Source organism: Ptychodera flava, chromosome 6, assembly GCF_041260155.1.
Source record: "Ptychodera flava strain L36383 chromosome 6, AS_Pfla_20210202, whole genome shotgun sequence".
NCBI lineage: Eukaryota > Metazoa > Hemichordata > Enteropneusta > Ptychoderidae > Ptychodera > Ptychodera flava.
Genome location: NC_091933.1, coordinates 39,407,567 through 39,435,406, shown reverse-complemented (window position 1 = coordinate 39,435,406; position 27,840 = coordinate 39,407,567). Strand labels below are relative to the sequence as shown.

General features: G+C 36.2%; 1 protein-coding gene across 4 annotated transcripts; it reads left to right on the top strand.

The window, feature by feature from the left end:
• Positions 1-147: 147 nt before the first annotated feature.
• Positions 148-27,837, top strand: LOC139135754 (EGF domain-specific O-linked N-acetylglucosamine transferase-like). 4 transcript variants are annotated; one of them, XM_070703424.1, is made up of 16 exons: positions 148-523; positions 2,576-2,859; positions 6,406-6,506; positions 12,358-12,466; positions 13,080-13,180; positions 14,085-14,189; positions 15,088-15,194; positions 15,395-15,498; positions 18,837-18,929; positions 20,104-20,262; positions 20,700-20,768; positions 21,533-21,591; positions 22,653-22,683; positions 24,783-24,874; positions 25,411-25,513; positions 26,225-27,837. In XM_070703424.1, the coding sequence occupies exons 2-16, from the start codon at positions 2,587-2,589 to the stop codon at positions 26,381-26,383; spliced, it is 1,665 nt and encodes a 554-aa protein (XP_070559525.1). In that variant the 5' UTR covers positions 148-523; positions 2,576-2,586; the 3' UTR covers positions 26,384-27,837. The 4 variants fall into 4 exon arrangements, with proteins under 4 accessions (XP_070559525.1, XP_070559527.1, XP_070559528.1 ...); XM_070703426.1 differs by having other exon boundaries at positions 166-523; positions 22,656-22,683; XM_070703427.1 differs by lacking the exon at positions 18,837-18,929 and adding an exon at positions 18,542-18,634 and having other exon boundaries at positions 183-523; positions 22,656-22,683.
• The last annotated feature ends 3 nt before the right edge of the window (positions 27,838-27,840 follow it).

Sequence of the window (27,840 nt, the reverse complement as noted above, 5' to 3'; positions counted from 1 at the left end):
CACTTTAAATGTAGCAAAGCATGTAGCAAAGGTTCAAACTTGCACATAAATGCAATATATAATGAAACACGTGAGCATTTTCAGTTCATATCTGGTCTCGTATTACGACCACACCCATACACTCAGACACACCTGATGGGAAGAGCGCCACCAACGAAAAGCGTGCCAGTAACAGTATGCGTGTACGTGCCTGAGTGGAGAGATCTTTCCGACGGAACAACACATCAGCTGTATTCAAACGAAGAGGAAGTGTACACAACACGTCAGTGCAACTGGACTAGTATAGTATACCTGATCAAACGAGAGTGGGGCATAGACGATGGTAGCGTAAGACTGAGTTATCAGCCCGTGCTTTTGCGTGTCAGCGCATTCGAACTTCCGTGCCTATCCGTAGTACCCTTGCTTCTGGCGATCTTCACAACAGTGTAAGCACTGTAACACGGTTGTTATGAAATCATCCATCGTACATGTGAAAGTCAAGTGAATATCCGTAAAGGTTGTGACTTCTTCTCTTTCAATTCAGGTCAGTCGATATTTCAATGTGGTGTTGTACTAGAATCGCCGGTATTTACGGCGACAGTAATGATTAACCAAGTGAGACTCTATGGCACTTTGAGAGCTCGACAGTCTTGACTGGTTGACGGGTGAAAGCAAGACTGGAGATCTCGAGAGGCCGGGGACGTGAAACAGAAACAAATCAAATATACCGTCTCTATACCGTCGCAACAGAACTCGCTACCTTCATGACAAGGTATATTACAAAGGTTTAAACCATACAAGTGAAAATTACCTCCATGTTCAATATAGAAAACTGAATCTTAACCGCTTAATTTGGGCGAAACCAGTGTCCTTGTTCCCGGAAGTTGTGTCCACAAATTTCAGTTGAATGAAAGTGATGCTTTACTATACAAGTTGTGTCACTTACTTTACGCTCACTCAGTCTGAATATATGGTGTCATTGGTAAACATCAACTTATACGCCATCCGTGACAGACAAATAGTATTCCAGGCAGGTACATGCTGCGAAGTTAGCGAAAAAGTGGATGAATGTAATTTACCAAGCCCCGTTTATTTTTCGACAGTCACGCCCATCGTCTTGTCCAAAGAATCAAATCAAATCCCACTCTATATTGTTTTATTCCAAGCATAATCATAGACCCTAGAAAAAGATCCACACGAATGTACCTGACAGTTGCAGTAGATGGCAGCCTATGGTATAGCCTCCAGCACTACCGCTAGTTACAGTGGTTTCCCCCAAGTTCATACCTGTCCAGCTGTGCGTGCAGAACAATTATAATTGTGCCTGCTAATCTGAGCAACACACTTCCCACTTATTGAAATACTATACAATCATGTTTCATGAAAATATTCAGTCTCTGTCAAACAATATGTCAACATTTTATACTCCCCTAAACGAATTTTTGTAGCATTTTCAGGAACCTTACAAAACAATTAGCATTTCTCGTGCTTAGTTGGGGGGGGGGGGGGGGGAGGGGCAGACCACATGATATTGCAATGCACTGTTTGTAAAAAGTCAACTTGTCACCACAGCAAGAGTTTGAGAAAGTAATATAATAAATACTTTTAAAACTAATATAATGGCTGTCATTGCAAAATGTTCTATTTGTCTGTGAAACTAATTAAACTTATGCGTCTTTCAACTTTTTAGGCATTTCTGGTATAAAATTCTTGATTAACCTAAAATTTTACTTTGGCTTCTGTAGTCTTACGTGTTTTACCTGTTGTAAAAATCTGCCATATTGAAAATATGGTCAACCGCCTTAGACTTATGACTCATTTACTGCTCATGACAAACTTGTGTTTAAAGGGGGGTGGTCGTTGGAACTCTGCTCAAAGGTTGCCAGGGACCCCTACGACCAATGTAAATACTCTATCTAGTGTATGTTGGCAATTGATGAAAGTTGAAACATGTAAACTTTACATGTTGCAGCTATGTTGAAGTGATGCATAGTATAGATATCATGCATGAAATACATTGTTTGTAAAAAAGAAAGTCGCACACGCGCAGTTCTGACGACCACCCCCTTTTAAGGTACCGAGAATATGTTAGACATCCATGTTGTGTTTCTACATGTATACAACTTTTACCCAGAGGCATAAATACATGGTATGAGAAGTAGAATTTTCTCAGATAGAACCGTCTGTGAATTTTATCATTCAGTTAAAGGGACAAAGTCGGCCATTTTTCATGAATTTTGTTTGATGCGAGATACTGCTTATATTGTTTGACATGTTGAAAGATAATGAATGGGTGACCGTGCATATATTCGACCCTGGTTGTAGACACGATCAGTGAAACCATCGCAAAAATGAATTAATGGTCATGACCATTAATTCATTTTTGCCATGGTTTCGTTTATCGTGTCTAAAACTGGGGTCGAATATATTCATGATCACCCATTCATTCAGTATCTTTCAACATGTCAAACAATATAAGTAGTATCTTGCATCAAACAAAATTCATGAAAAATGGCCGACTTTGTCCCTTTAAGTATGTTGTGTTAATTGTATGCAAGTTTGTTGATTAAATCAAGATGTGTTTTCTTCCAACTAGATTTTGTTACCATGGTAAGCTTTTCAGTCTTGAAGACTCTAGTGCTTCAGCTTACAATATGCAGTACAGTTTTCAGTGGCACTGGCAATGACCTTGACGGTGTGGGCCTTGATCATGGCTCATCAGAGGATGTCTTGAAAGAACAACTTGAAGATAGGGTGAAAAACAAACGAGATGTGAAATTCATAGATCCTAATTTACATCCAGAACAGTATCCATATTATTTTAACAACCACCAGGTAGAGGCCCAGCTGTGCAAGTTGAATAGCAGTTGCCCATATAAGGTAAAGAGCATGTGCATTTTGGGAGCTTTGGGTGATACCCATGAACAAGTGGAAGCCCTCTCTTCATTTATTTGTTATCTCTTTTCTATTTTTAAGTGTAAAATCTGCATGAACTGTATTAATTTGGCATTTTTTGAGTACTTTTTTCTTCACTTACTGTTTCTTGTATATTTCCTGTGGCGTTTTGAAATGCTTGCACAGTGTTTTGTTTATCAGTGTCAGTACTAGTGTTGCATATGTCAGTGCATGACTGGCATTGTTGTTGACAATTGAATTCAAGTCCAGACCTGAATTTGAGTATCAACACTATATGTAACTACCAATGCAAGACTCAATGTTGACAAGCTGTATTGGGTATTTTAAGTTGCTGTTGGAAAGAACAAGAAACTGTGGCTGCTCCCAGCAACAAAAACTTGATAAAAATGTCAAAAGCTAGAGATGTGGGCCTCTGATGCAGCTTAGCTGAATTTCTGCCAGACTTGTTGGCAGTGTGTCCTAGTTGCATGAAAGAGGTGAGAATCCTTTGACAATGAAACAACAATTGGAAATCAGAGCGATGCCCAAGATTCTTTGTAATTAGATTAGAGTTATACAACAACCAACAACCCTCACAAAAAAAATTCAGCAGCACACTGCTGGAGATTCTGCCTGCTTTTTATCACTTGAGTAATCAGTATTGTACTTACAATGATGTTAATGGAGTTTCAAAGAATACCCGATAATAACTCACAGTTTGTGTCTTTAAAGAGAGGTCATCACAATGCAATAGCAGAAATGACACAAGCCACTCCCTGTTTATTACCAGTATTTACCTTTGATTATTTAAAAAGAGAGTACCAAAAGAAGAAAAAAGCTGTTTTGTAATTCCTGACCACACACACTGTATTTTGTACGCTGTACGTGAGCATACATGTATTGCATCATTGGCACTGTATATGTCATCGTATAATGTCGCGCTACTAAGTTACATTTTTTAATTCCTGTTTTTGTTGATGGTTGGATAAAATTGATAATGTTGCAACTTGCTTCTAAGTTAGAGTTTATTATCAGAAGGGGTTTGTGATACATGCATGACAGCTGTCTATACATTATAAGCCCAAATACGGGATTATATGCCAGAGGGCAGGTGACCATTTGCCTGACTTTTAGGAGGGCAAATAGTCAGTCTCCTACCTCGAGGTACATAGTCCCTTATTTTGGCTAAAATGTTTTTATTTACACGCCATATATAGTTTTAACTCCAAATTTTAGGGTTTATTTGCAAATGACCATAATATGATTTGGTGCCATGAAAGTTGAAAATACTTAAAGAGCAATGATTCATCATTGAATGGAGCATTGATTTATTTAAATCACTGTTTTGCAGTCCATTAAATTTTTTGTGCAGAATTTTTAAAACTGAATTTCCAAGGCAAATATGTAGTATTACCATTTTCCAGTCTCTAAGTTGTTAAGTTGAAAATATATACAAGCTTTCAGTCAGAGAAAAGTTTCCTTTTTAACTCTTCAAGTCAGAATTTCAATAGACTGTTATGATGTAATGGTAGTCACCCAAGCAAAGGGTCGACTACTGGGATAGACCAGTTCACTTAGTATTTTCACTCATTATTGATGATGCATATTATATATGATGTGAACATATCGTATACACATTGCTTGGTGTCGGTTATTGCTGAAATGTTAGTACTATGCATACCACAGAGAAAATGTACTGGTACTGCAAAATTACAGTGACGACAAAAAAATGAAAGATGGTCTTTTATATATAATCAATAGTAATAGAAAAACCCATCTCGAGATTTTTTCCAGGTCAGCCTAATAAGCTGTAAAGTTATAGCTTCAGTAGCTGTGCATAATGCCGTACAGTAACAGGTATCAAGATTAGTGTGACTTCAAACCACACAGACAGCTAACCTAAACATTTTATCCATGAATGGCATAAAACATCAAGACTAAAGTCCCTACCATGGCATGACAAAAGAGATTTTGGCACCACACCCAATCATAAAGAAAAAAACAATTCACATGTGTTTGTTCGCTGTGCATATACTAGAGAGTGTCTGGTTCATTGTGTGATCCTTTGCTGATAAAAGATGAGTTCAAACAAGGTGGATGTCCTTTGCAGCATGTCACACCAGTGTCAGATGTAATAATGCATGGGATCTTTGTACGATCTTCTATCAATGGCCTCTGAAAAACCCAACTACTGTATACCTGCATTTCAGATATTAATGACCAAGCACAGTGAGCAGTGATAGGTTTTCATATGGTCCCTCTATTGTGGAGGGGCTGTGATTTCATGTTCAGCCCATTTTAGAGGTGATAACAATGTGAATTTTGGTAGTGTCTTTTCCCGCCCCTTGATGGGGTGCCACACCATTCAGTTTTATAGAAAAAAATTCTTCCTTGAATTCAAATAATGAAATTTCTCATGGGTTGAGTATTCTATACTTGTACAATAACAAATTTACTGTGCTTGCAGAGTTTAAGATAATCACACCAAAAATCCAATGTTATACTGACCCTATTATTAATGCTATGTTTCAGTCAAAAACACTTACTAACAATACCGTAGATGAGGTAATTAAAGAAGGTGACAATAGTTACTTGAATTATACTTCTTCAAATTGGTAATTGTTTTCAATATGTCCAAAAACAGACTTTACAACTTCCATTACCGCTTGGTAGAAGATGCAGCAATGTTCTTAATCAAAGAGATCTCGAGCGAATTCTTCACTTTATACTGAAGAATTTTTGGCAAGAAGCTTTCAGAGATGTTATACTGAAGTGTAGAAACAACATGTGACAGTATAACCATTCAGCAATGCTGACATTTTTGCAACAGCAGTAATGTTAATAACAGTAGATTGTGTCTTGGGGCCTCGTATTTGGGCATTTTAAAGTTCTTCGTGGAAGGAAGAAAAATATTCACTGTCGTTTTTAAAAATCAAAAATTTTCTTTTTTCGACGGTCAATGGTACCATATAGTTTACTCAGTAATGGTGGCCATTTTTAATTTCAAATATTGGTAAATGTTAGGACTCGACATTTCTTTCTCTAATACTTTACTTTGCATGGTGACCCCTGACTTTTATTCATGATTTGGTAAGAGAATGGTGGAAAGTTTCAAAGCAAGGCGAAACTGAAAGTCACTTTCAGTGCACATACTACAGTAACATATGCTCTGATATAAGTGTACAAATTTATCAAATAAAATGTGAAGCTGTCATCAAATTTAATTCATAATTGCATTATTTAGTTTGCTGAGAAGGAATGAAGTGGCATATTGAAAGAATTGGAAGGTTGTTAAGTGTACTCTTTTATCATTACTCGCTGAACATTGCTTTTATAATGTTATTAACGCTGAGTAATTTCTGTGAATTCAGTCACCAAGACAAAAAGTTTGACTGTAATTCTTCATTACCTGTGGTCAACAGTGATTCAAGGGGCTTTCAAATGTAGGTAGAGATGTTAAGTTGTCATGAAAGTCTTACACAAATGAATATATAAGACATTTTGTCAACTGTATCCCTGCTTACTTCCCAGGATGCCTTAGATACTGGTAGATGCTGGGGCTATGAAAATGGATGTTCTGACAAAGCCAGTATGCCAGGATATCCAGTGTGCACCAAACATCATCAAGCGTGGTAAGAGTTTCTTCATTGTCTTGTCAACTAGAAATTGTCACGGAGGTTTGCAAACGATCATTTGTGGCCGTGTCAGAAGCCATATTACAGGTCAAAGGTCATCCAGGGGCTTTGTAGACAATTTATCATGAAGGGAGAAGAAAACAAAAATTCTTACAATATAAATCCAGTGTTTCAGCCAGGACGCACCCTTGTGACAATGTCCCAAAAACGGAACCTGTTGTCCGCTGCACTTGATATCATAATTGCTTGTAATCTGACTGAACTCTAACAGGCGGCAGATATGGGTATTCTTGCCTGAAATTCAAGTACAGTGATGCTGTCTCAACAGCTTTATACTTATTTTTGTGTTTAACTAATTTATTACAAAATAATATAAAATTTGATTGACAACTGCCGCATGTTGTCCCCAAATGTGCAAAATGTCCCTAAAAATAAACGGTAGTAGGACAGGTGACCCCTGATTTAAAATTCCTGGTTGCAACTCTGTAAATCCACAAACTTTACATTCTTCATTTTCCTGCATATTGTTAAGTCAGGCTGGAAAGAAACTGCATATAATAATAATATTTTTATTGCTTGCTTGTAAATATAGGATTTACATCATATTTGTGGCAATAAAAGTGTGATACAAAAATAAGTTAAAATTTCTGCAATAAAGATAAAGTATTACAGTATAATAATAGTAGCTAATAATAAATATAACTAGGTATTTCTTTGTTTATATAAAGTAAAAATATAATCTGCAAGTTGTTCATTAAAAGATAATTCTTTTTTTGTTAGTAGAGAAATAAGCTGATTTTCAGTTAGGGTCCTACTTTGCATATTGTTAAGTCAGGCTGAAAGAAACTGCATATTGTTAAGTCAGGCTGGAAAGAAATAGTTTAGGTTAAAAAAGCATACAGAAGGTGTTCACAAACATTAAACAAATTTAAGTATTTTAGTTTAACCCTTTGAGAGCCAAAGTCAACTTTTGTTCCCCTTATAGAATGTGACATAGTCAGCAACTTTTTCTCAGATCTAGACAAGTTTTTTGCAGATTTTTCCCAAAATTTTGGTCAAAAATTGCAGCCATTAAAATGTTATGTCCATTGGTACAAAAATTATCAAAAAATTACAGAAAAATTCATAAATATTGGTAAAATGTTACACTGAAATTTAAGTGGGAAAAATTACAGCACTTATTGATTCTGATATACCGGTATATTGTACACGCGTATATAAACGTGCGTGTGCATGTATCATTTGAGCATACATTATGGTTTTCTCTAGTACACAAAAACTTCCTAATAATTTGTAGAAAGCAAGTATTATTATTTATATGAAGGCAAATATTACAGTGCACTTAAATACTACAATTAAGTAAATATGAATGAAGCATATATTAGCTGATCCAAATTAACAGTAGGGAATGGCAGTACATATATTAGCCGATCCAAATTGACTGTACTGAATGGCAGTCTTTTGAAATACATTGATGTAAGGTTGAAATGATTAAAAAGTAATATACACGGTAATTTGAATCTAATGTATATGTATACAAAAAATACATTTTACATTTGACACATGTATATGCATGCATAATGTCAATATACTAAATAATCTGACCTTAAGGAAAAAGATTTTTAAAAACCTATACTGAACAAAAAAATGCAGTACAGAGTGTAGTGTAGTGTATGATGACTACCATGTTTTAAGTTTTACCAAATGCCAGTATTACATATCTAGGGATGTTCTGTCCTTTGATTAAAGTAATCAGGGAAGATGTTGCAAAGATCAAAATAATGATTTCAGAAGATTCCTTCACAAATGTGCCAAATGTCTGTGTTATGCCTGGAGTGTTCAGCTTTGCATATAAGGTCAATAAACTTTATGCAAATCATTAAAAAAAAAGGAGTCACAGAAGAATTCTCTCAAACATGAACACTATCATTCACAGTAGTGTTTTTAGCTGCTTTGCTGTATGAGAACACAGTCACATGGTAAAGGTCATTCCTATTTATCACTGGTTAAGCAATGTTGTATTGTGAATTAAGCAGTGAATTGCTTTTATACAACCATGAAATCAGCCAATAATTCTGTTGGACAATGCCAAATAATGCCATTTGAAACAGCCAGACAGCAATATGAATGGTTGGGGCTGTATGAAGCTTACTGTATTTAATATAGTCAGACACTGTCCGTGTAACAGTCTCTAAGCAACACAAGTCAAAGCTTCTGGACCCAAAGGGTTTCTCTTTACAGCTGTACTGCATGGTATTGTACTAGGGATTGCAGCAAACTCTATTCTTTTGTGAAGTCAAGTCTTGTGTATGAGAATGCCTTGACAGACAGAGAGTAACCCTTTGATTGTCTGTTTACACACAGACTGTGGTTCCGCTCGACTTTCTATGGTTTACATATACGGTAGGCTAGCGATAGACATAATCCTTTGCTGTTTGTAGAAAGTTGGACAAAGTTCAAAAAACCCTTTACGATACCCACTTCTGCAGTACAGGGTACTGGAATTTGGAATTGTCCAACTTGCTACAGACATCAAAACTTTCTAAAAGTGCCAGCAGTCGTCAGATGCATGTATTGCAATGAATTTAATCCTCTTTCTACCAGGCTCCATAGACAAACCATTGAAATAAATACAATTTTGGAAAAAGAGGATTAAAATGTCAGTGACCAAGCTTTGTACTTAGTAAGCTTTACTGAACTTTGTCAACCATTGTAATTTTTTTGAGTTCACTTCATACTTTTCGAAACAAACTTTACGTGTTGGCATGCAACTGTAAATGTGGCATCCATTAAAAAAAATTCCTCAGCAACATTTGTGTGCAGATTTCTGTCTCAGTTTTTTGAACCCTTTCACAAAATCTTACAGTCAGTGATTTATGCAATAAGAATAGCTAATTGGATATTTTACTAAAATTTTTTACACACAATCTGACATTTATAAAATATTTCGTTCCCCAATGTACCGGTATATATTAATATGAGTGTGTTTATTAATGCCAGGGATGATAGAACTCAGCTACAATATCAGGCATAAATATTGAGATTTTACGTTCACCATACTGGAATGTCTGATTTAATGGAACAGTAACTCTCCTGCATATCGTTTTATGAAATAATGACAGATAATTTGGCATTTTACTGGAAGATGAAACCATCTATGATTTAAAAAATATTTACACTTGTCTACTAATTTATTACATGTAATGTATAATTTGAATGGCAGTCGTTAATATCATGCATGGCTTGGTTGCAAATCAACACAGTTGTAGCATACACTTTTATATTTGTGTAGCCAAGGCTCTGGAGAATTGTGTGTACTTCAATTCAAGGCAAACAAGTTAACAGCCTCAAAACCACGTCAGGTTTTGGTCACTTGCACTGTGTTGACAAGCTATTCAATGTTCTCTGCCAAAGGACAATACCTTTAGATAGTGAACTGAATTATGTACCACCATCAATCAACAGATGCCAAGGACACACTCCACGGCATTGAATTGTTGCAGTAAGCCATGTTTGAGTTATGCAACTGTCATTCAAATTTTTGCATACACCATTAAACTTACACAAAGTGACCGCTCCAGATTCTTTTGAAAGAAAAGTGCTACTTTGAATGTTACAGCGTTACAGGGTGTTTATTGTAAAAACCAATATTCATAAATGTACTCTCTTTGCACAAAGGAAACCACTTCTTTACTCATTTTTAGTGGCATAGCATCTTCTCAGCAAATGTAATGTATGTAGAAGTCAGCCATAAGCAACGTAGTGGGCAGCGATATATCCATACATGTGTCTGCTCAGTCTGGTACTGTTTAAAACAGTCTAAACAAAGTGACTGTCACTTTGTTTATAATGTGGAGAGATTTATGTGACTTCCAAACTTTTCCTGAAACCATAAACCACCAGTTTTTAGTGTATATTCCTTGGGTTCAATGGGATAGATTGACCCACAGGCGCTTGGAAATTTCAGTGTACAATAGTGTAATAAAAGGAGAAGGTATGAAACTTTTGTTCTCTTTGGCTGTCAATTCAATAAATTCGCCATATTTAAGCTGCATATTTCATTACCTATATCTTTCATCCATTGATAGATCACCACCTTTGATATTTAGTGTCCTAGAGTTTGACTCATGCTTATTGTAATTTGGTTCCATTTTGACCCGAAAACTCCTATTTACCCACAGTTCCCTGCTCTTGCGTACGTACATTTACATGTGCAACAGCTGTGTGAAAGGGTTTTGTGGCTATGCTACTTACATGTTTCAAACTTAAGACATTATAAACACAAGTACATAGCTACCAACATTGACATTTTAACCAGAAATGTCATGGTGTATGAGATTTGCAGTCCAGAGGGCAAAACTGTGTCATACCTTCCCTTTTTTCTGCGCATACAAAATGGGACATGGAATTAATGCACCTGTGAGTTGACCTACACAAAGGAAACAGAAATTGTTGAAGATGATTTTGGAGTAGTACTAGAAGTGTTTAATATGTGTCTCCATCATACACAGTGTGTTCCATGGTGATTAGAGTAAAATTAAAAAGCAGATCCAATCATCAGTTGATTTTCAGGATACAAATATCATCCAAATGTTCAGAGCCCAGAAATCAGAAAGAACTTCGAAGATCTTGTCTATAGCTACATTTTGGATACAGAGCTTAGGCTATATACTTATGCATGACACTAGACCGTCACTTTCCACTGCTTGCTGGTTTGTGATGTATGTATATACACACTTTCTTGAAAACAAGACATTGTATTGGCTTTCTCATTTGCACATATCCAACAGTGGTGTAATGGACCCTATAAATCCTGATTACCTATGAGTAAACTTGACTTAAAGTTTAAACATCGTCATGTTTTTGATAACTTGATTTCCTAAAACATTATGGGATAATAATGGGAAGGCTAAAAAATTGAATTAATTCTTCAAGGTAGAAGTTGTCGCAGTTCAAATACATGTATCTGTCAGTATCATTTAGAGAGCCTTAGGATAAATTTCACCTCTGTACCTCATGTGTATATTGCCAGGGGCATTCATCAGTCTGCAAGACAGATTTTATGTCTGTATATGGAGAAGTCTTTGGCTGAGCTTAGCTGAAGAGCTGAAACTGGACGTGCACACCCCCTTTCCACTGTTGAATTCATCAGCCACAATTAGACATACAATAAATATGCTACCATGATCAGAAAGCTGACTCTGAACAATTAGGAGTTACGGTAGTTTGCAGCTAGGCATTCATACACAAAGAATATAAAAAAATTGAATCAAAACAGACCCTCAAATTTCCTCTTTCTCACAAAACTACATGCATGTACATCACTTGTCTCAAACATTTTTATTATTCATTCGCCATTTAGAAGGTTTTTTTTGTAGCAATATGGTGGTGAAAATATTTAATCTGTAAATTGTGTCCTGTGATTGGTTAATTGATTGTAAGCATGAAATGTTCCCTTTACATGTATGAACAAGATCACTTTTTCTGTTATACAAATTAAGTGTAACAACTTCTCTGGTAATTATTTATAATGAGATACCAGCTGCTCTGTAATTATGAACACAGAAAACAATTTGTCAGCATGTACATTGTATTGCCAGTGTATGTAGTAGCTGTTGACCAATTCATATTCTGAGCCTTTTCATGCTGGCTCAGTGTGAGTGATCGCTCACAAGCTAATTACCGGAATACCTGTACGTGCAAATTACAACCATGAATATACCTATTTCTGGGAAAATAAATTGGTTTAGGGCAGTCAGAATTCCAACTATGAAAACTTGCTAAAAGGATAATGTTCAAAGACGTGTCTGTTTGGAATTCATTTCTTATCACTGATAATTTTTCACAGGGCTCGAACCATTGAAAAGCAAGAGGATGAATTCTTCCGAATAGCTGACTTTGGTTATGTGAAAGAAATGCTGAGCACCATGACGGCATATTGTGTTCCACAGACAGAGGTCAGAGTTCACTGAATTTATATTTGTTTACTATTTTCAACATCTCAGTCATTGTTGTGTACTTCTAAACCTTTGATAGAATAATCCTGAACTGTTAGTGCAGTCATTTGATTTGTGAACTTTACAGCCTTTCACATTGCTATATATTTGCTAAAATTAGGTGAAAATATTTTTCCTCAGTACCATTTTGTACATGCAGTAATGGTAAAGGCCCAGCAAATTTAACTCTCGGCGATTTTTCCAGGTTTTTGTTGCATGTGTCAACAACAGTTTCAAGGTCTACTCTCCACAGCTTGTTGAAATATCTGTACTCAGATTGTCAACGTTGACTTTATGTGTGTGTGTCCTGCATTGTCAGGTGTAATAATCAAATTCAGGTCTAACTTCATTTCAATTATCAAATACAACAACGCAAGTCACAGGCTTACACACTGCACTGACAAACCAAATACTGGGTATTGCAAAATGCTATGGGAAGTAGACCAAGAAACTGCAGTTGATACTTGGAACAAAAATACAGTGACGTTTAACGTAGCTTAAAGTTGTCCCTCTGTTTTTGTGTGTCATCAGATGTATTGACAATAACAATTCATAATTTTATTTCTTCCCATAGGGAGATTCTCTTTTAGAATGTACACAATATCTGCGACATTGCAGGGTACGCAATTTATACATGGATTTTAGTAATTTAGACTCTAAAAACAGTAGAAATAGGTAAGCTGTTACATGTTTATCCAATATTACTATTTTACACTTTAATTTCACCAAAAATATTTTTTATTGTTTATAGAGCATTCAACTTTTATCTCGATTTTTATTTGCAGTGCATGACAATCTAAGGGTCAAAATGTGAAACAATTTCAAAATCTTCTCAGCAATCTGTTGCATTTGATAAATTGAAACTCTTGAGGTGAAAAATGTACATTCAGCTGCACAGAACAATTAGCACTGTACACTGGTTGTCTGTCTTTACAACATGTTGGTTTTTGTCAGATATATGAGGTGATTTTGTGAGCTTGTTAATATCAAAATCCCACTCATCATTTTCTTCTTTGTCATTTGCTGCTTAGTAAGTCTTAATAATCAATATCTGCATGGTCACGTAAATACAGCATTTTCCTATTGCTAATACCAAGTTAAATTACAATAAGTGTTACGTTGATTAATAGCACAGTCATTTTTTCCATATATTTGCCCAACCACACTTCACTGGTCATATTCCTTTGATGAATTATTATAAGGCAGTATGCGCCTCAAAAGTGAACAACTTAAACTTTTGCTCATACTTTTCTGAAGGAATTCCTCATTCATTCTCTTTCAAAGTCAAGAATAAGAGTAGGGAGTCACCGCTCAAATTTTGGCACTAGAGCAACAAATTACCCAAGATTTACAGATTTACCAAAATTCAAGATGGCTGCGATCCCTATGTCAACTCTGTAGAGTAAACTAAAATTTCCGAATTTTGAAAAAGGAAGATGGTGAAAAGTTTTCTTACACCAAGAGTTTTAAGTGGTATATCAGAAAAGAATTGTAAAGTTTGAGAGTCCCAATATCTGTACTGCAACAGTACTCCACACTGGCAAATCCAATGCAGTTCCTTTCTCTCTCTTCCCTGTAGATTCAGACAAGATATTTTCAGTGCAGGTCAGCTGGGCGGCCATTGTCAACTACAGCAAGAAGCTCTCCTGGCGGAATCTGCACATAGAAGTGAATTACAATCATGGTGTGTCTCTGTAAACTATTCATAAATATCATTGATACTCTATGAATATTCATTAATTTATGGTCTTTTGCATGATCTTAATTAGATCAAAATGACTTGTAGATGATGATGGTACACATAAGGTAAAATTGCCATTTTAAGTGTGATTGCATTGTTTTGGAATCAGTGCTGGTCATCAAAGAAAACAATAGAATCAAAAATAACTGGTCAACCTGCACCACCAAATGATAAATTTCTCTGACACCTGGATGTTTGGTGGTTTATGTTTCATCCAGTGTTAGTGGATATCTACCGGTGTGTATGTTACATTGGTATTTGTGTGTCTGTCAGAATTTTTTACATTATCTTACCTCACAAAAAACTTGGTACGTACCATTCCATGCAGATACTAGCTGATTTATTATGTTGTGGTGTAAACCTAATCATGCTGTAAAGTTCTGTATTGATTGATAATTGTTTTTACCATGTTTTGAACACCAACCAAGTGCTTTTTCTTTCTGATTTAAAGGTATACTGTCACCTGTCCCAATTTTGCCAGAGTTACCATAGAAAGAGAAAATCTAACCAATCACAGATTTTAAGCGGGTGGCCGCTTTTTAAAAACAGCGCCATTACATTGGCATTTTGAATACCAAGGAACGCCCCTTTGACCATATATGGGCATATTTAGATAACAGGTGACTGTATACCTTTAAAGTAATACATACCTCAAAACTGCTCAAATCCCATTCTCTTTCATAACGTTGAATAAACATTGGTGAGCACACACTTTGAGATTAGAGAAAACAAATAACAGAATTTACTAACATTTGAAATTCAAAATTGCCGCTTTACTCCTTAGACTAAATGTGATGAAAATCATATCTGAATAATATTTGTGACTTTTAATTTATTCCAGGTATGGAGAAATGAATGCATATGTGTCATTGGATTTTCGGATACCCAGTTCTGAGCACTGTGACATCGTAATCAATAAACCAACTTACTTGATCAAACTTGATGCAGGTATGTACAATGCCTAGTTCAGTTTGCTGTGACATCTTTTTTTTCCAGTTGAACAGGAATGTGCTAAATAAATGTTAAAGATAGAAAGAAAGCAGGAAATGAAACTAACCTTTGTAGGTTGAAAAGAGTTTGAAAGATAAAGATAAGAATAGAGATTACTTTGGATTTTGGATCTAAAATCTGTATTTTTTGTCTTGCAGGCATCAACATGTATCACCATTTCTGTGATTTTGTAAATATGTACATCTCTCAACATATCAACAGCACATTTTCAACTGACGTCTACATAGTCATGTGGGACACCGTAAGTTCCTAAATCTATATTCAAGTGTTATCATTTAAAAACCCATTGTATACCCAGTTTACATGGAAATACAGTGCCCATCTGCATTTCTCTGCCCAAGTGCTGAAGGATTGGTTGATCAAGTGATTTGGTGATCTGTATGTCCAAGTCAGTTAAAGATATATTCCAAAGCAAGAGATGCTGAAACTCATGCAAAAGTAAAGTACAAGTGTTTCATCTTGCTGTTGGCAAGGCAATAGTGACATTTGAGCAGCATTTGAGCATGCTGTGTTTTACATATCAAACATTTTGGGGGATCATACCTCCTCACAGTTGGATGACATTCAATAACAACATTACCTGATCAGTGCAATTGTATTCAGACACTTGCCTGTATCTATTAAAAACAAGATAATTATGTAAAATTTCGCAACATGTACCTTTTAAACTGGTGTAACCAAAAGCTGTTTGAATGTATCTTAATCTGTATACAATATTGATATTGCTTTTCCCGCAGAGAACATTCCTCATTATAATGTAATTTTTTGAATGGGCTTCAAGACTACCATCATAACGTGCACCAGGATGGAAATGACAAGAACCAATAAAACATCTGAAAACAGTTTGTTTGTGTGGTAAACATACAAATTCAACATTCAAATCCTCTTCAATAATTCCAAATGCTCTTTAAAGGCACTCTTCTGCGATCCCTGGGATCGCCTTTGTTCTGATCTGTTAGCGTATTATCGAGATGTGATAGCCTTTTGTTTTCCATTCAAATTGTGATCTTCTTGGTAAATTTTCTGAGGAGACAATCTGGTGCCGACACAGGCCTTTAACATTGTGTGAAGGATGCACAATTCCACTGTTCTGTACATAATATCCTGGATGAAAAATTGATAAATGAGGTGTTTACTGTATTGTTTACATCACATCCATCATTGAGGGCATTCCTTAGGTGGGTGGCATCAAGTTTCAGGTTGGCTGTGTAAAATACATTATATTTAGTTTTTGAAAGTGTATTTATAAAGTATTGCGAAAAGCCATCAAGTTTAGCTCAAGAATCTCAAGTTCAACAGAAAAAAGACTTAAAGCCGCACTTTTCAATCCCAGGTTCTCGCATTAGTGGAGTTCTCCTCCCAGTCAAACACCTGGCCAGTACGATGTTTGATTTCTATAACATTAATCACACAAACTGATCTCAACCTTTTGTCACATTTTGCTAATCCTGCAAACAGAGTTTATGCAAGCTTTTGATTGACGGTCGGTTCAAATCGCCAACGGTCATTGATTCCCCACCACAAACGCTTGAATTTCCTAAAAAATTGTCTTCCAGTCGCGTTAGACTTTGAATATAACCACAGAGTTTGATCGGCATCAACTTTGCGCTGACCGCTTGGTAGTCTGTGTGTGTTTTTGCGTACGGGGAAAACTAAAAACTGGCATTTTCTGGAGCGTGTGCCCGTGTGTTGCCTGTTTGGTGTCCACTTACACAGTGAACGCCGTCATAGCTTGGCGTCCTTTTAAAGGGAGGCTCCGCCTTTAAAGGCTAAATTATAAAAGAAAAGAGAATTTGAATCTTTTTCTTGGCCCAGTGTGTTTCACCTCAAATCATTATTGATCAGTTGACGAGTCCTTGGAACTCTGCATGTATATTTTACTCATTACTAGTTATGTTTGATGGAGCAGAGTGTTGACTGCACCATGTCAACATCCGGGAGTTTGAGAAAAGTCATTGTGGCTGTATGCAGTCCCCTGGAATACAACTCAGACAACAAAGTCTGGTTTTTCACTTCAAATAATGATCAACAAAGTGTCAATTAACCCTAGCAGTCGCAGTTTTTACAGAACAGCAATGCTCTAAGGTAATGAAGTGTTGTGACCTTTTTGTGTAATGAATGGTGCATGATGTTTAAACTGCTGGTCATGGAAACAAAAGTACGGAGTGCCTTGTTCATTACCAAAGTCCAAGGTCATGCAGTTTGAAGTACAATGGTTGGCGTTTTCCCGTGAGAGTATCTTGATTGTCATCGCCCGTGTTACTTGGGTCCAGCTGCAGTTCAGAACAAACATAGAATACATGCACAGAGCGAGTCGGCAAAGGTGTACTGTACAAAGGTGTCTCTGCCAGCAGAACTACATGGACATCATGCACACACCATAACACTCGGGGACGGATGTTGACACTTTCGCCCACTCAACATGCAGATTACTATTGTAGTGAGGCTTGAATTGTGTGAACAGCTTTTCACCATCAGGGCCAATGACCCCATTTTTGCAATTTAGATCCCTAACACAGATGGCTCTGTCATTGGAAAGGTTGACATATGCTGGTAGATGGATTAAATATAAGCCGCAGGAAAACAATCAAATCAGCTTTTTCCAATGGGCACCCTCTGTTAAACATAAGGACAGATCTGATAGAGAAATTAATCTTTGGTGTCTGTATTGTTGAAGGATGGTGAAATATTTATTCTTTACTTCAAACAAGTAAAACATGATAAGACTTTGGGCGTTTTATTCACTCATGTCTTTGTACCCCTTTAAAAGTACACAAAAGTAAGTAAACAGTCGCACATGAAATGTACACTAAGTGAGTATTTGTAAACTCTGCAATTTTTCACCTTGTTTTCATATATTGTCTCCAACATACTTTAACAATTCAAATGATGCAGTATTGACAGTTGATCTGTACATTTTTGTGGCTTCGATACGTGCAAACAATGAAACATGGATTAACTTGATAGATATGTATACCTCTGGTTTCCTAATGATTTCCTTTCCTAGCAGCTTTGTAGGAAAAATAACAGAAGATGAAGGACACAAAAAGCAAGATGGAAGAGCTTTCCTATTTGCAACAAACTGTTGAAATTTTGTTTGCTGACACAAGTCTATCGAAGAACCACAATTCAGCCCATTACAGAATTCCAGTAATTTTGTCGGGCGTTTTTTGAGTGCAGGAACACCTACATGACTACTAACCATGCATCTCTTTGCAGGTCATGGAGGTGTTCTGTTTGCCCTTGATGCGCACTTAAAACAAGCTTTACTCTTGATATTACAGACAGCATATGGGTACTATGACCTATTTGAGTTAGTTTGGCAAGTCTTCACAGAATACCCCCTCATACGACTGAAAACCTGGGACGGCAAGAAGGTAGCCTTTGTCACGTGCACAAATGCCACACTCCTTTTTTTTCTCTTCATTCTTGCTCCAACCTAGCTAGCTCAAATGCAAACAAGAAGCTTTTGCAGACAACACACCAAATGGCAAATGTGTAAATATAGTCTAGGGGATGTGTTTGTCTTTTTCCTGTCTTTTTTTAAAGCACCTGCATTCCTGTTTCATCCCTTCATAGAGTGGCTTGAGCTATGGTGACTTCTTTAAAACAACCTGGCGGGCATTTTCCGACCATCCCATTATACCACTTAGAGAATGGGATGGGAAAAAGGTATGACAAAATCACAGCCATTGTTATATGTATCATGGATGCGAAATAGTGGAGAATTTTCTGTTCAAAAGAAATTTCTTTTTTTCTAAGATGTGAAAATTATTGCCAAGCTCATTTCAGTGGTGAAAGGGTACAAAAGTCATTCCTAAGTCTGGTCTATTTGAAGGTGTGCACCATTCCTGAATAGTCTAGGATCTCTCTAAAGCCTGGGTACTAGAATGGCAGAGGAATCCTACACTATCTGTGCGGGGAACAACGTAAACAAAATGAGGAAAACTTTAGTATAGTGAAGTCTGAATCTTCTCAGTGAAATATTTGGGGAGCACATAATCACACTTTTCCAGGTATTTCCATCCATGATAAATATCCAGTGACTTTGATGGAAATTATTCTCAATTTGGACACATGCAAGTGTGCGCATGCAAGGTTCAAGCAGCCATGCAAAATATTGTATGATAGATAAATAGAAAGATTAGCTGAGACCACTCAGAAGATGAGTGTCCCCTATCAACAGCACATCAAGTGGCACGTTGCATTATTAAATCAACAAATACTAAACAGCTTTGCAAATTTAGTGCAAAAAAACCTTTGTGTGATTTTCATCAATTTTGCACATTTTTGTTCAATTGTAAATGAAGGTGGCGTAGTCACAGATTTCCAAAGCATTGAGGAAAAAAGTGTGATTTTAATTCAAGCACTACATTACATTTTTCTTTCAAATGTTGTAAAGCTGACTCAAAATTATCTTAGGTGTAGAATGTGGAATATTTTGTAAAAAAGGAAAAAAGAATGTACAAGTAAATAGACGATATTTGTAACCCTTTTTGGAGATGGAAAAAGTACAAAAACATTCAGCCCACCATTGGTAACCCCGTTATCATTTTAATTATTATCATACAAGTTCATCAATCACTTCATATTTCCACTTTTTCCTACATTTTTACCTTTTTTTCTGCATATTGGTTTAACTGGTATATTTTTCAGCTAATATTGTGACGATTACGAAATTGATAAAAATATTGGCAAACACACCAAGTTTGTCCATATGTCATCTGTTTATGTACAATCATGCGTCATTAGACAAGAGAACATTCTAGTCAATCATTGATTACGTTCAAAAACATATAGAGACCATTCGTTCAGTTTATCTTCTTTTTGGATTTTATGTCTGTAGGTTTGCATGCGTGAGGGAGTGTTTACTCTCTTACCTCGCATGCAGCGTGGTTTTTTCTACAACATGCCAATTGTACCAGACTGTTCCAAGAGTGGCCTCATGAGGGCGTTCTCACAACACGTGATTCACAGACTGGGAATCAAACAGCAAGGTCCACTGGTATGTATGTCATATGTCCAACAGCTCTTCCTTCACAGATCTTTTTGTTGTTTCAAACAACAATCTGTAAACTAAAGGTGAAGCTTCAGAAATCAAGATAAGCCCAGTTGTTTAAGAAAATGGTGTCTAGGTTGTCACAAAAATTCATATATTAAGCAAGTATCAAAAATTTTCTAGCAGACTAGCCCCAGTCGCATGGCTTTTCTTGGCAGCGCAGTTTTGGGCCAAAGTGTTCACCCCATGATCTCCACAATTGCCTGCCACTAGCCCAACAGTCTGTTAAAGTTTATCCAAGTACTTTATTCGGTTTTTATATGTATATGCCCACAGACTTGGAGCAAGTTTACTTTTCCAGCATCATTATCAACTTTTTGTCATTTCTTTTTAATTATCCAGGACACAATAATATCTTTCTAAAATTTTTGTTTTCTCTCTAGCAAAATAAAATTCGTGTCACATTATTGGCCAGAAACACAAAACATCGTAACATTGTGAATGAAAACCAGGTAGGTGAAAAAAATGTTCAAAAGTTCAAAGCTATTGGCCCTTTACGGGTAATATTCCTCTGTGTATTTTATACTCATGATACTAGATTTATAGTAATTTTTGAGGAGTTTTGTAGTCAATTTAAGTAAAAAATATACAGTGACAGGGCTCTTATGGCACAGGGTAGTTTCAAAGCTGTCATAGAGACAGGGTAGTTTCAAAGTTGTCATAGAGACAGGCTAGTTTCAAAGCTGTTATAGAGACAGGGTAGTTTCAAAGCTGTTATAGAGACAGGGTAGTTTTAAAGCTGTTATAGAGACAGGGTAGTTTCAAAGCTGTTATAGAGACAGGGTAGTTTCAAAGCTGTTATAGAGACAGGGTAGTTTCAAAGCTGTTATAGAGACAGTAGTTTCAAAGCTGTTATAGAGACAGTAGTTTCAAAGCTGTTATAGAGACAGGCTATTTTCAAAGAAAAATTTTCCTTGTGACTGCACATCAGTTATTCACTTACAGACATTTACTAGCACTTTAAAAATCCTCAAAGTTTTCCTTATTTTGCTCTACCAATATCTATTTCTGTAGCTGTAAAATAATATTACTCATCAGACAAGTTGATATCTGGCTGAATGAGCACATTCCATGCATGTTAGCCGATAAATGGCCTTTCCTATTTCTGTTCTGAGAGCTAAAAATAGTGTAACTCATTCAAGAAGATTATATTTCACTGTAAAGTAGCTCATTTAATGCAAATTAGCAATATTAAATGGCCTTGTTTCTTTTACAGCTTGTGAAAGCCATGAAAAAGAAGAAAGAATTGGAAGTGAAAGTTGTAGATTACAGCAGGTAGGCTGGAAAGATTACTGTGTATTTTATGTCCACTACTGGATGTTTCCCCTAAAAGTAAAATACTTAAAAAGCAAAATTACTTGTTCCAGTGTGTCTTTTTATTATGATACAAGTTTACTGCAAATGTTAGTATTTTATTGATCAGATATGAGCTGTTTGTTGTCATCTTGCTGGGTCTCATAGCATCAGAATTTTGTTTGACCCATAGACAGGGTAGTTTCAAAGAGATATTCCTGGTGACCGCGCATCAGTTGTCCACTTGTAGACATTTAGTTGCGCTTTAAAAATCATAGACCCAGCAAGCATTCTCTCAATGCTTCTAGCATGGTGAGACTGCAGTGACTTAATTTAGAAGAGTGCATGGTCACTGACAATGCTACTAGCCTGGTGAGACAGTGACCTTACACCAGTGGTTTCATAATGCTGCAAGCCAGTGGTGAGATGGTGACGGTAGACTGAGGTTGGGGTAGGGGTGGGGGTGTAACGGTGCTAATAGCTTTATAAGGCAGTTACCTCAGACAAGAGTCTCACAATTCTACTTGCCAACATTGTTAGATATTGGCCTCAGACCAGTGGTCTCCAAATGCTGCTATACCCATACTATTTTTACTGGATCAAGACTTCAAAATCTCCCTGCTTATTCACTTTAACTGTTTCCCTCAATTCCTTGTTGACTTCTCTTTATACATGGAAGTATAAACTTCATACTTGATGCAACACAGCCTGCTGCTTACACTTGTATGTGTATAATGGCATGCCTTTGATTGAAGCCATTCCCAACAGGTTTTACACGACCAGCATATCATTACTTCCCTGTGTAAAGTTGATAATGTGATATGTAATGGAACAATATCAGCAACTCTTGGGCTTGTGATTTTGAACTTGTTGCTCCATAGTTTATCCACTAGTAGAGTGAAATGCATGGGATTTGCAATCTTTGTAATCTTCCACTAATATCAGTATGGATAGTGGGTAATTTTATAAAAAATGTTTTGAATTCAATTCATTCCATGTCCTAATAATTAATCATCAAATCTGTATGTTTCAATCCATTACAGCAGGAACATGCCTTTCCTAGAACAACTCAAGGTAATTTCTATATTAAGTGTAATGCTGACAATGTTTACTTAGTTTGTGGCATTGTGTTGACTTTATCCAATAGGCATCACTTTGTGAGATTTCTGTGCATCTGTCCCATTGATCTGCATGTATGCGATTTGCTCAGTGTTCCCTGAAATGGCAAAAATAGACAAAAATCATTTTGAACGACAAACATTATAATTTGAAGGGGATGTGCTAGATCTAATCACAAGTCTGTACTTGAAGAGCGTGTGATAATGGTGAATATTATTGAAGTATTTGTATAGATGAAATAAATAAACAGAAACTCACATTTTACAAACATATGCTCTAAAAGAACAAAGCAGAAACAACACAAAGTGGGTATTTTGCTGATCCGCGCAAGGCATGCATGTCATATGATACCAACAAGACATTTGTTTTGCAAGTTATCTATACTGTTCACATTCAGTGGTATACAAATGATAAATATTGTAATTGTGAGTATGGTGCAGTATTGCCGGATTTCTGAACATCCCCTAATAGCTATATGTGGCTCATAACTAGGTTAGCCATATGAGTAACTTGTTGTTAGCTCTTGGATGGCAATTCAAGCTATACTGAGTTTCCATTGGACGTTATTGGCTGCTGTTAGTCACCTTGAGGTAGCTATCAGTTAACCAGTGGTGATTCCTGAAATGGGCTGGCTAGTCAGCAATTCAAGCTATCAGCTGTTTTTAGCCATTATTAGCAGTTTTTAGCTAGCTGTTAGCTGGCTACCTGCTAACATGTGGTGACTTCTGAGTAGGCTTTGCTAGACGTTTTATTCAAGCTATTGGTCTTTATTAGCTGCTAATAGCTGTTATATGCCAGCTATTTAGCTGGCTACCGGCCAACAAGTGGGTGCATGGGAGAAGGCCTGAAAACTGCTTACAGAAGAAGTAATGAGCGTGAGTTGTGTTTATGTGTACACAAGATGTGTCATGAATACATTGAATAAATATTGTAGAACCAAGAAGGTAGCAACTAGCTCTCTCGGGAATTGTTTTCACTCTTGCAGGTCAAGTTTACTAACCATGAAAAATAATGAAATTAAAATCCTGCTGAAACTATGGCATGATTAATCCTTTGAGTGCCAAATTCAACTTTTGTTGCTTTTATAAAATATACCCAAGGCAATTTTTTCAGGTTTTTGCCAAAATTTTGATAAGAAGGTTTAGCCAATGAAATATGATCTCCTTTAGGTCCATAATTGTCAAGAAAATTAGAGAAAAATTCATAACATTGGTAAAATGTTCCACTAAAATTTTTGGTGGGGAAAAATTATAGCACTCAAAGGGTCAAAGTTCGTGAGACGACAAAACTGACAAAGTTGGGGGATAAAGGTTTGTATAAAAGCACTGCACAATGGACATCAGATAATTCATTGTCTTGATTATTTGAATACATATTATGACGTAAATTTTATAATTTTGGGTTGACTGCTCAAATTATAGTATGCATAATGCTATAGAAAGTCAGGAAAAATAAGTTCATTCATTTTTTGTGACAGTCTAAAATATATTCGATGGGAGTGGAATCAATGTATGTGTAATAGGAGATTAAATATTAGTCAGAGGTTAATAACAAAAGATTCGTACATAAAATCCAACAAGGGAGAATATAATTTTCAGAGAACTTTAAAATGACAAAATAGCTGATAGCTGGCTAATAGCAAGCAAAGAGTGGCTGATAGCTGGCTAATAGCAAGCAAAGAGTGGCTGATAGCTTGCTAATAACAAGCAAAGAGGTCTGATAGCAGCTAAAAGCGACTAATAGCTTGAATGGCTGAGTAGACAAGGTGTGTTCAGCGCCACTGAAAAAATAGCTAAATAGCTGGTAAATAGCTCTGCAATGGCTAATTAACATCACAGCTGAGTATCTTTAAGTTGGCTGTTTTGGCAATCCAGCAATCCTGCACATTTATGATAATCATAGTAATTGTAAGACATCAAGACATGTGTGAGATAGAAGAATACGCAATTTGAGTCCTAATGGGATGTACTTTTGTCAGTTTCATACTATGTGTATGCTGACTGTATAAACACATAAAGCTTCAACTTACATATATTTCATCTTTTCCCCATCAGATAACACACAACACTGATATTTTCATTGGTATGCATGGGGCTGGGTTAACTCATCTCCTCTTCCAACCAGACTGGGCTGTCATATTTGAAGTGTAAGTCATATTCATTCAGTTTGACTCACTGCATATAATTATTTAGAACTCTCGGTCAATTATCATTGTCTCTCATAATCCATGATTTATGGAGTTCACATATGGACTGTTCACTTGTCTTCAGTTCAGTTCTGCTTTGTTTCTGTGGACACAGTTTTCTGAATTCCTTTGTTAGACAATTAGACTTTCATTTAATAACCAGCTTGAATGTTTATTTACATTCCTTGCTAGTGTCCGGAAGGTTCTACATTTTGAATGCAAATAATTTAGAGGGATTTCCTCCATTTGACTTTGCTTGATGTATTGGCTGGTATCATGCCTTGCACTGCCTGTAAGGAATATCCTTGCATAAATTAAATCACTTCTTCATGTTTAAAATCTTGATCTCAGTGTTTTTGTACATTCAACAGTTCAACAACACTTCAGTGTTTTTTGTAACCTGACATAATGCAGGATGAATGCCATCCGTGACTCCTACGTTTCTGCCGGATATTTTTGTGAATACTTTGTGGTGTTCATTCCATTTAAACTGTCAGATACAACTGTGAAGATCCGAGGTGTTACAAAGATCTAGCCAGTCTCCGAGGTATCAAATACATCACTTGGACTAGAGTAAGCAAACTGGAGAAACACAATGAGGTATGGACCTCTACAGGGTCACAATACTTTTGATATTATGCAAGAAACACCTGCCGTAGAAACTAATAATCATATGAGTGTCACTGTAAACATGCAAATAAGGTGTATTGTTAATGTGCTACAACCTAATATCATACTGATGTAGTGTATTCTTATGCTTATCCAAGTCCTACCACATAGAGCGAAGATTGTTAAACTTGACAGATGATTGAAGTAGATTGTACATGCCTTTAATAATAGCGCCTACAATAATTTGTCAATGTAAATTATCAATTAGGCTTGCAAAATGACCATTATTGCAAGCACAAGTTAATCCTAAAATTTTTACTCATCTATGAATGTGTACCACATCATAACACTTGTATTTGTTTGTGTGTTTTTATGACTATTTACCACGATTTCAGAACACTGAAGCCAGTATGACTTTTCAGTTATTTAAAAGCTCAACTTAAATAATTATTTGAGAGTAGTTTTCCTTAAAGGGGCAGGTTCTTTATCAGCTTTATCTCTGAGCAAATTGACTGACTGTGTCACAACTTTCAAAGGAGAATAAAGGACTAAAATCACATAAACAATCAATGTCAACAACCACTAATGCGAGAATTAGGGATTGGAGACTGCCCCTTTAAGCTCTTTGGTGGTAACAGGAAAAGCTTCTACATTACCTGTAACCCATGGCAACAATATCGTGATTTTTTTTATTGCTTGCAGACTAATCACCCATCACTCGGAGTGCCACATGCCAAGTTTACTGACTATGCTTTCGATGTGAAAGAGTTCATGAGAATTTTAAAGACAGGAATTGACCACGTGAAGAACCATCCTAAGTACCTAGAAGCACAGCAGCAACAGCCAAGAGATGAACTCTAAAATTTTTCCTAGCATTTTCTTTTCTTATAGATTTGTATGGATATATTTATATTGCAGGAATCCTTGAAACTATTCAATTTTAACATTGAATTACCTATCATTCATTTTATTTCTAACTTTGTGTTTTTTATCCAAATCTATTTAATATTTAGATTACAACTCAATATTTTCAGTTGGTTTCTGTTCAGGTCACAATCATTGTAATTTGTAAAGGATGTGGCAAAGGTCACATAGTGTTTTAATAAACCTCTGATTGTCTTTCTTTTAACAGCACACATATCCGATTTGTTTCGTCGTGTTTGAACATCGTATTTCACTGCAATCTAACAGGAGTTTAATCAGCAGAATTCAATCCATATGACAGAGAAACTAAAATTGTGTTGTCCATAAACCAGTGTTGCAGCCGGGAATTTTAAATCAGGGGACACTGTGTCCCACTATCGTTTACTTTTTGGGACATTTTGTACATTTTTGGGTCAACATGTGGCAGTTATCAATCAAATTGTATATTATTTCGTAACAAATTAGTTAAACACACACACAAAAGTAAAGTTATCGAGACCGCATCACTATGCTTGAATTTCAGGCAAGTATACTGTATCTGCTGTCAATCAGAGCTCAGTCAGACTACAAGCAAATTATGATATCAAATCCAGCGTTCTAATTACTTTTAATAGCTAAAAAAGTACATAAATATAAGCCTCAAAATAATCATGCAAAACAAAGGTAATTGTCAGTAACAGATATTACTTTCAGACTACACCCAACACAACTGACTCATGAGTATGCCTAAGGTGACCTGCAGTAGGTGAGAATGTGGGACAATGGGTTCCATTTCGGGGACATTGTCGCAAGGGCGCGTCCTGGCTGCAACACTGCGTAAACTGACCTTTCCTATTTCGAATTACCTTGCGACTCAAATTTTTTTTGTATTGTTTGGAAATACTTGTTGACAATTTGATGCAACCTAACATGGTAAAATTCGTAATCAATGACAACCGGACACAAATCCTTCGACAACAGAGCTCCCACTTTCACAATTCAACAGTGAACAGTCTTGTATAGAGGCCAGTACATGTATTTTGGATAATTAATTTTAGAAGTACTGAATAAAATTCATGAAATAAGGATATTGTAATAAAGAAAAGTCACACAAATCTGAAATATCGTAAATTCCGTATGGCATTGTAGACTTGGTTTCACAGACATAAAATAGCACTGTAAAGACTCAAAGCATATTTACATAAAAATCAGGGCTGGAGAGAAATACTCTGAGCTGCCTAGGCAACATGTTTATTCTGATACCATTTAACAATGGGGCCATGTGTGATTACATAAGTGTGATTACATATAGAAGAGCACATATATTCTCTGTGTATGATAATACATTAAACTCCATTTGTTAGATAAATATGGTGCAAATATATTGTGAAAAATTTTATCTCTGAAAACTTAAC

What these genes read in the sequence shown, in the direction of transcription:
- LOC139135754 (XM_070703424.1), top strand. Translation starts at nt 2,587, where the DNA reads ATGGTAAGCTTTTCAGTCTTGAAGACTCTAGTGCTTCAGCTTACAATA. An exon ending in ATAGCAGTTGCCCATATAAG is followed by an intron (nt 2,860 to 6,405) that starts GTAAAGAGCATG and finishes CTTACTTCCCAG; the next exon opens with GATGCCTTAGATACTGGTAG. An exon ending in ACATAGTCATGTGGGACACC is followed by an intron (nt 15,499 to 18,836) that starts GTAAGTTCCTAA and finishes ATCCCTTCATAG; the next exon opens with AGTGGCTTGAGCTATGGTGA.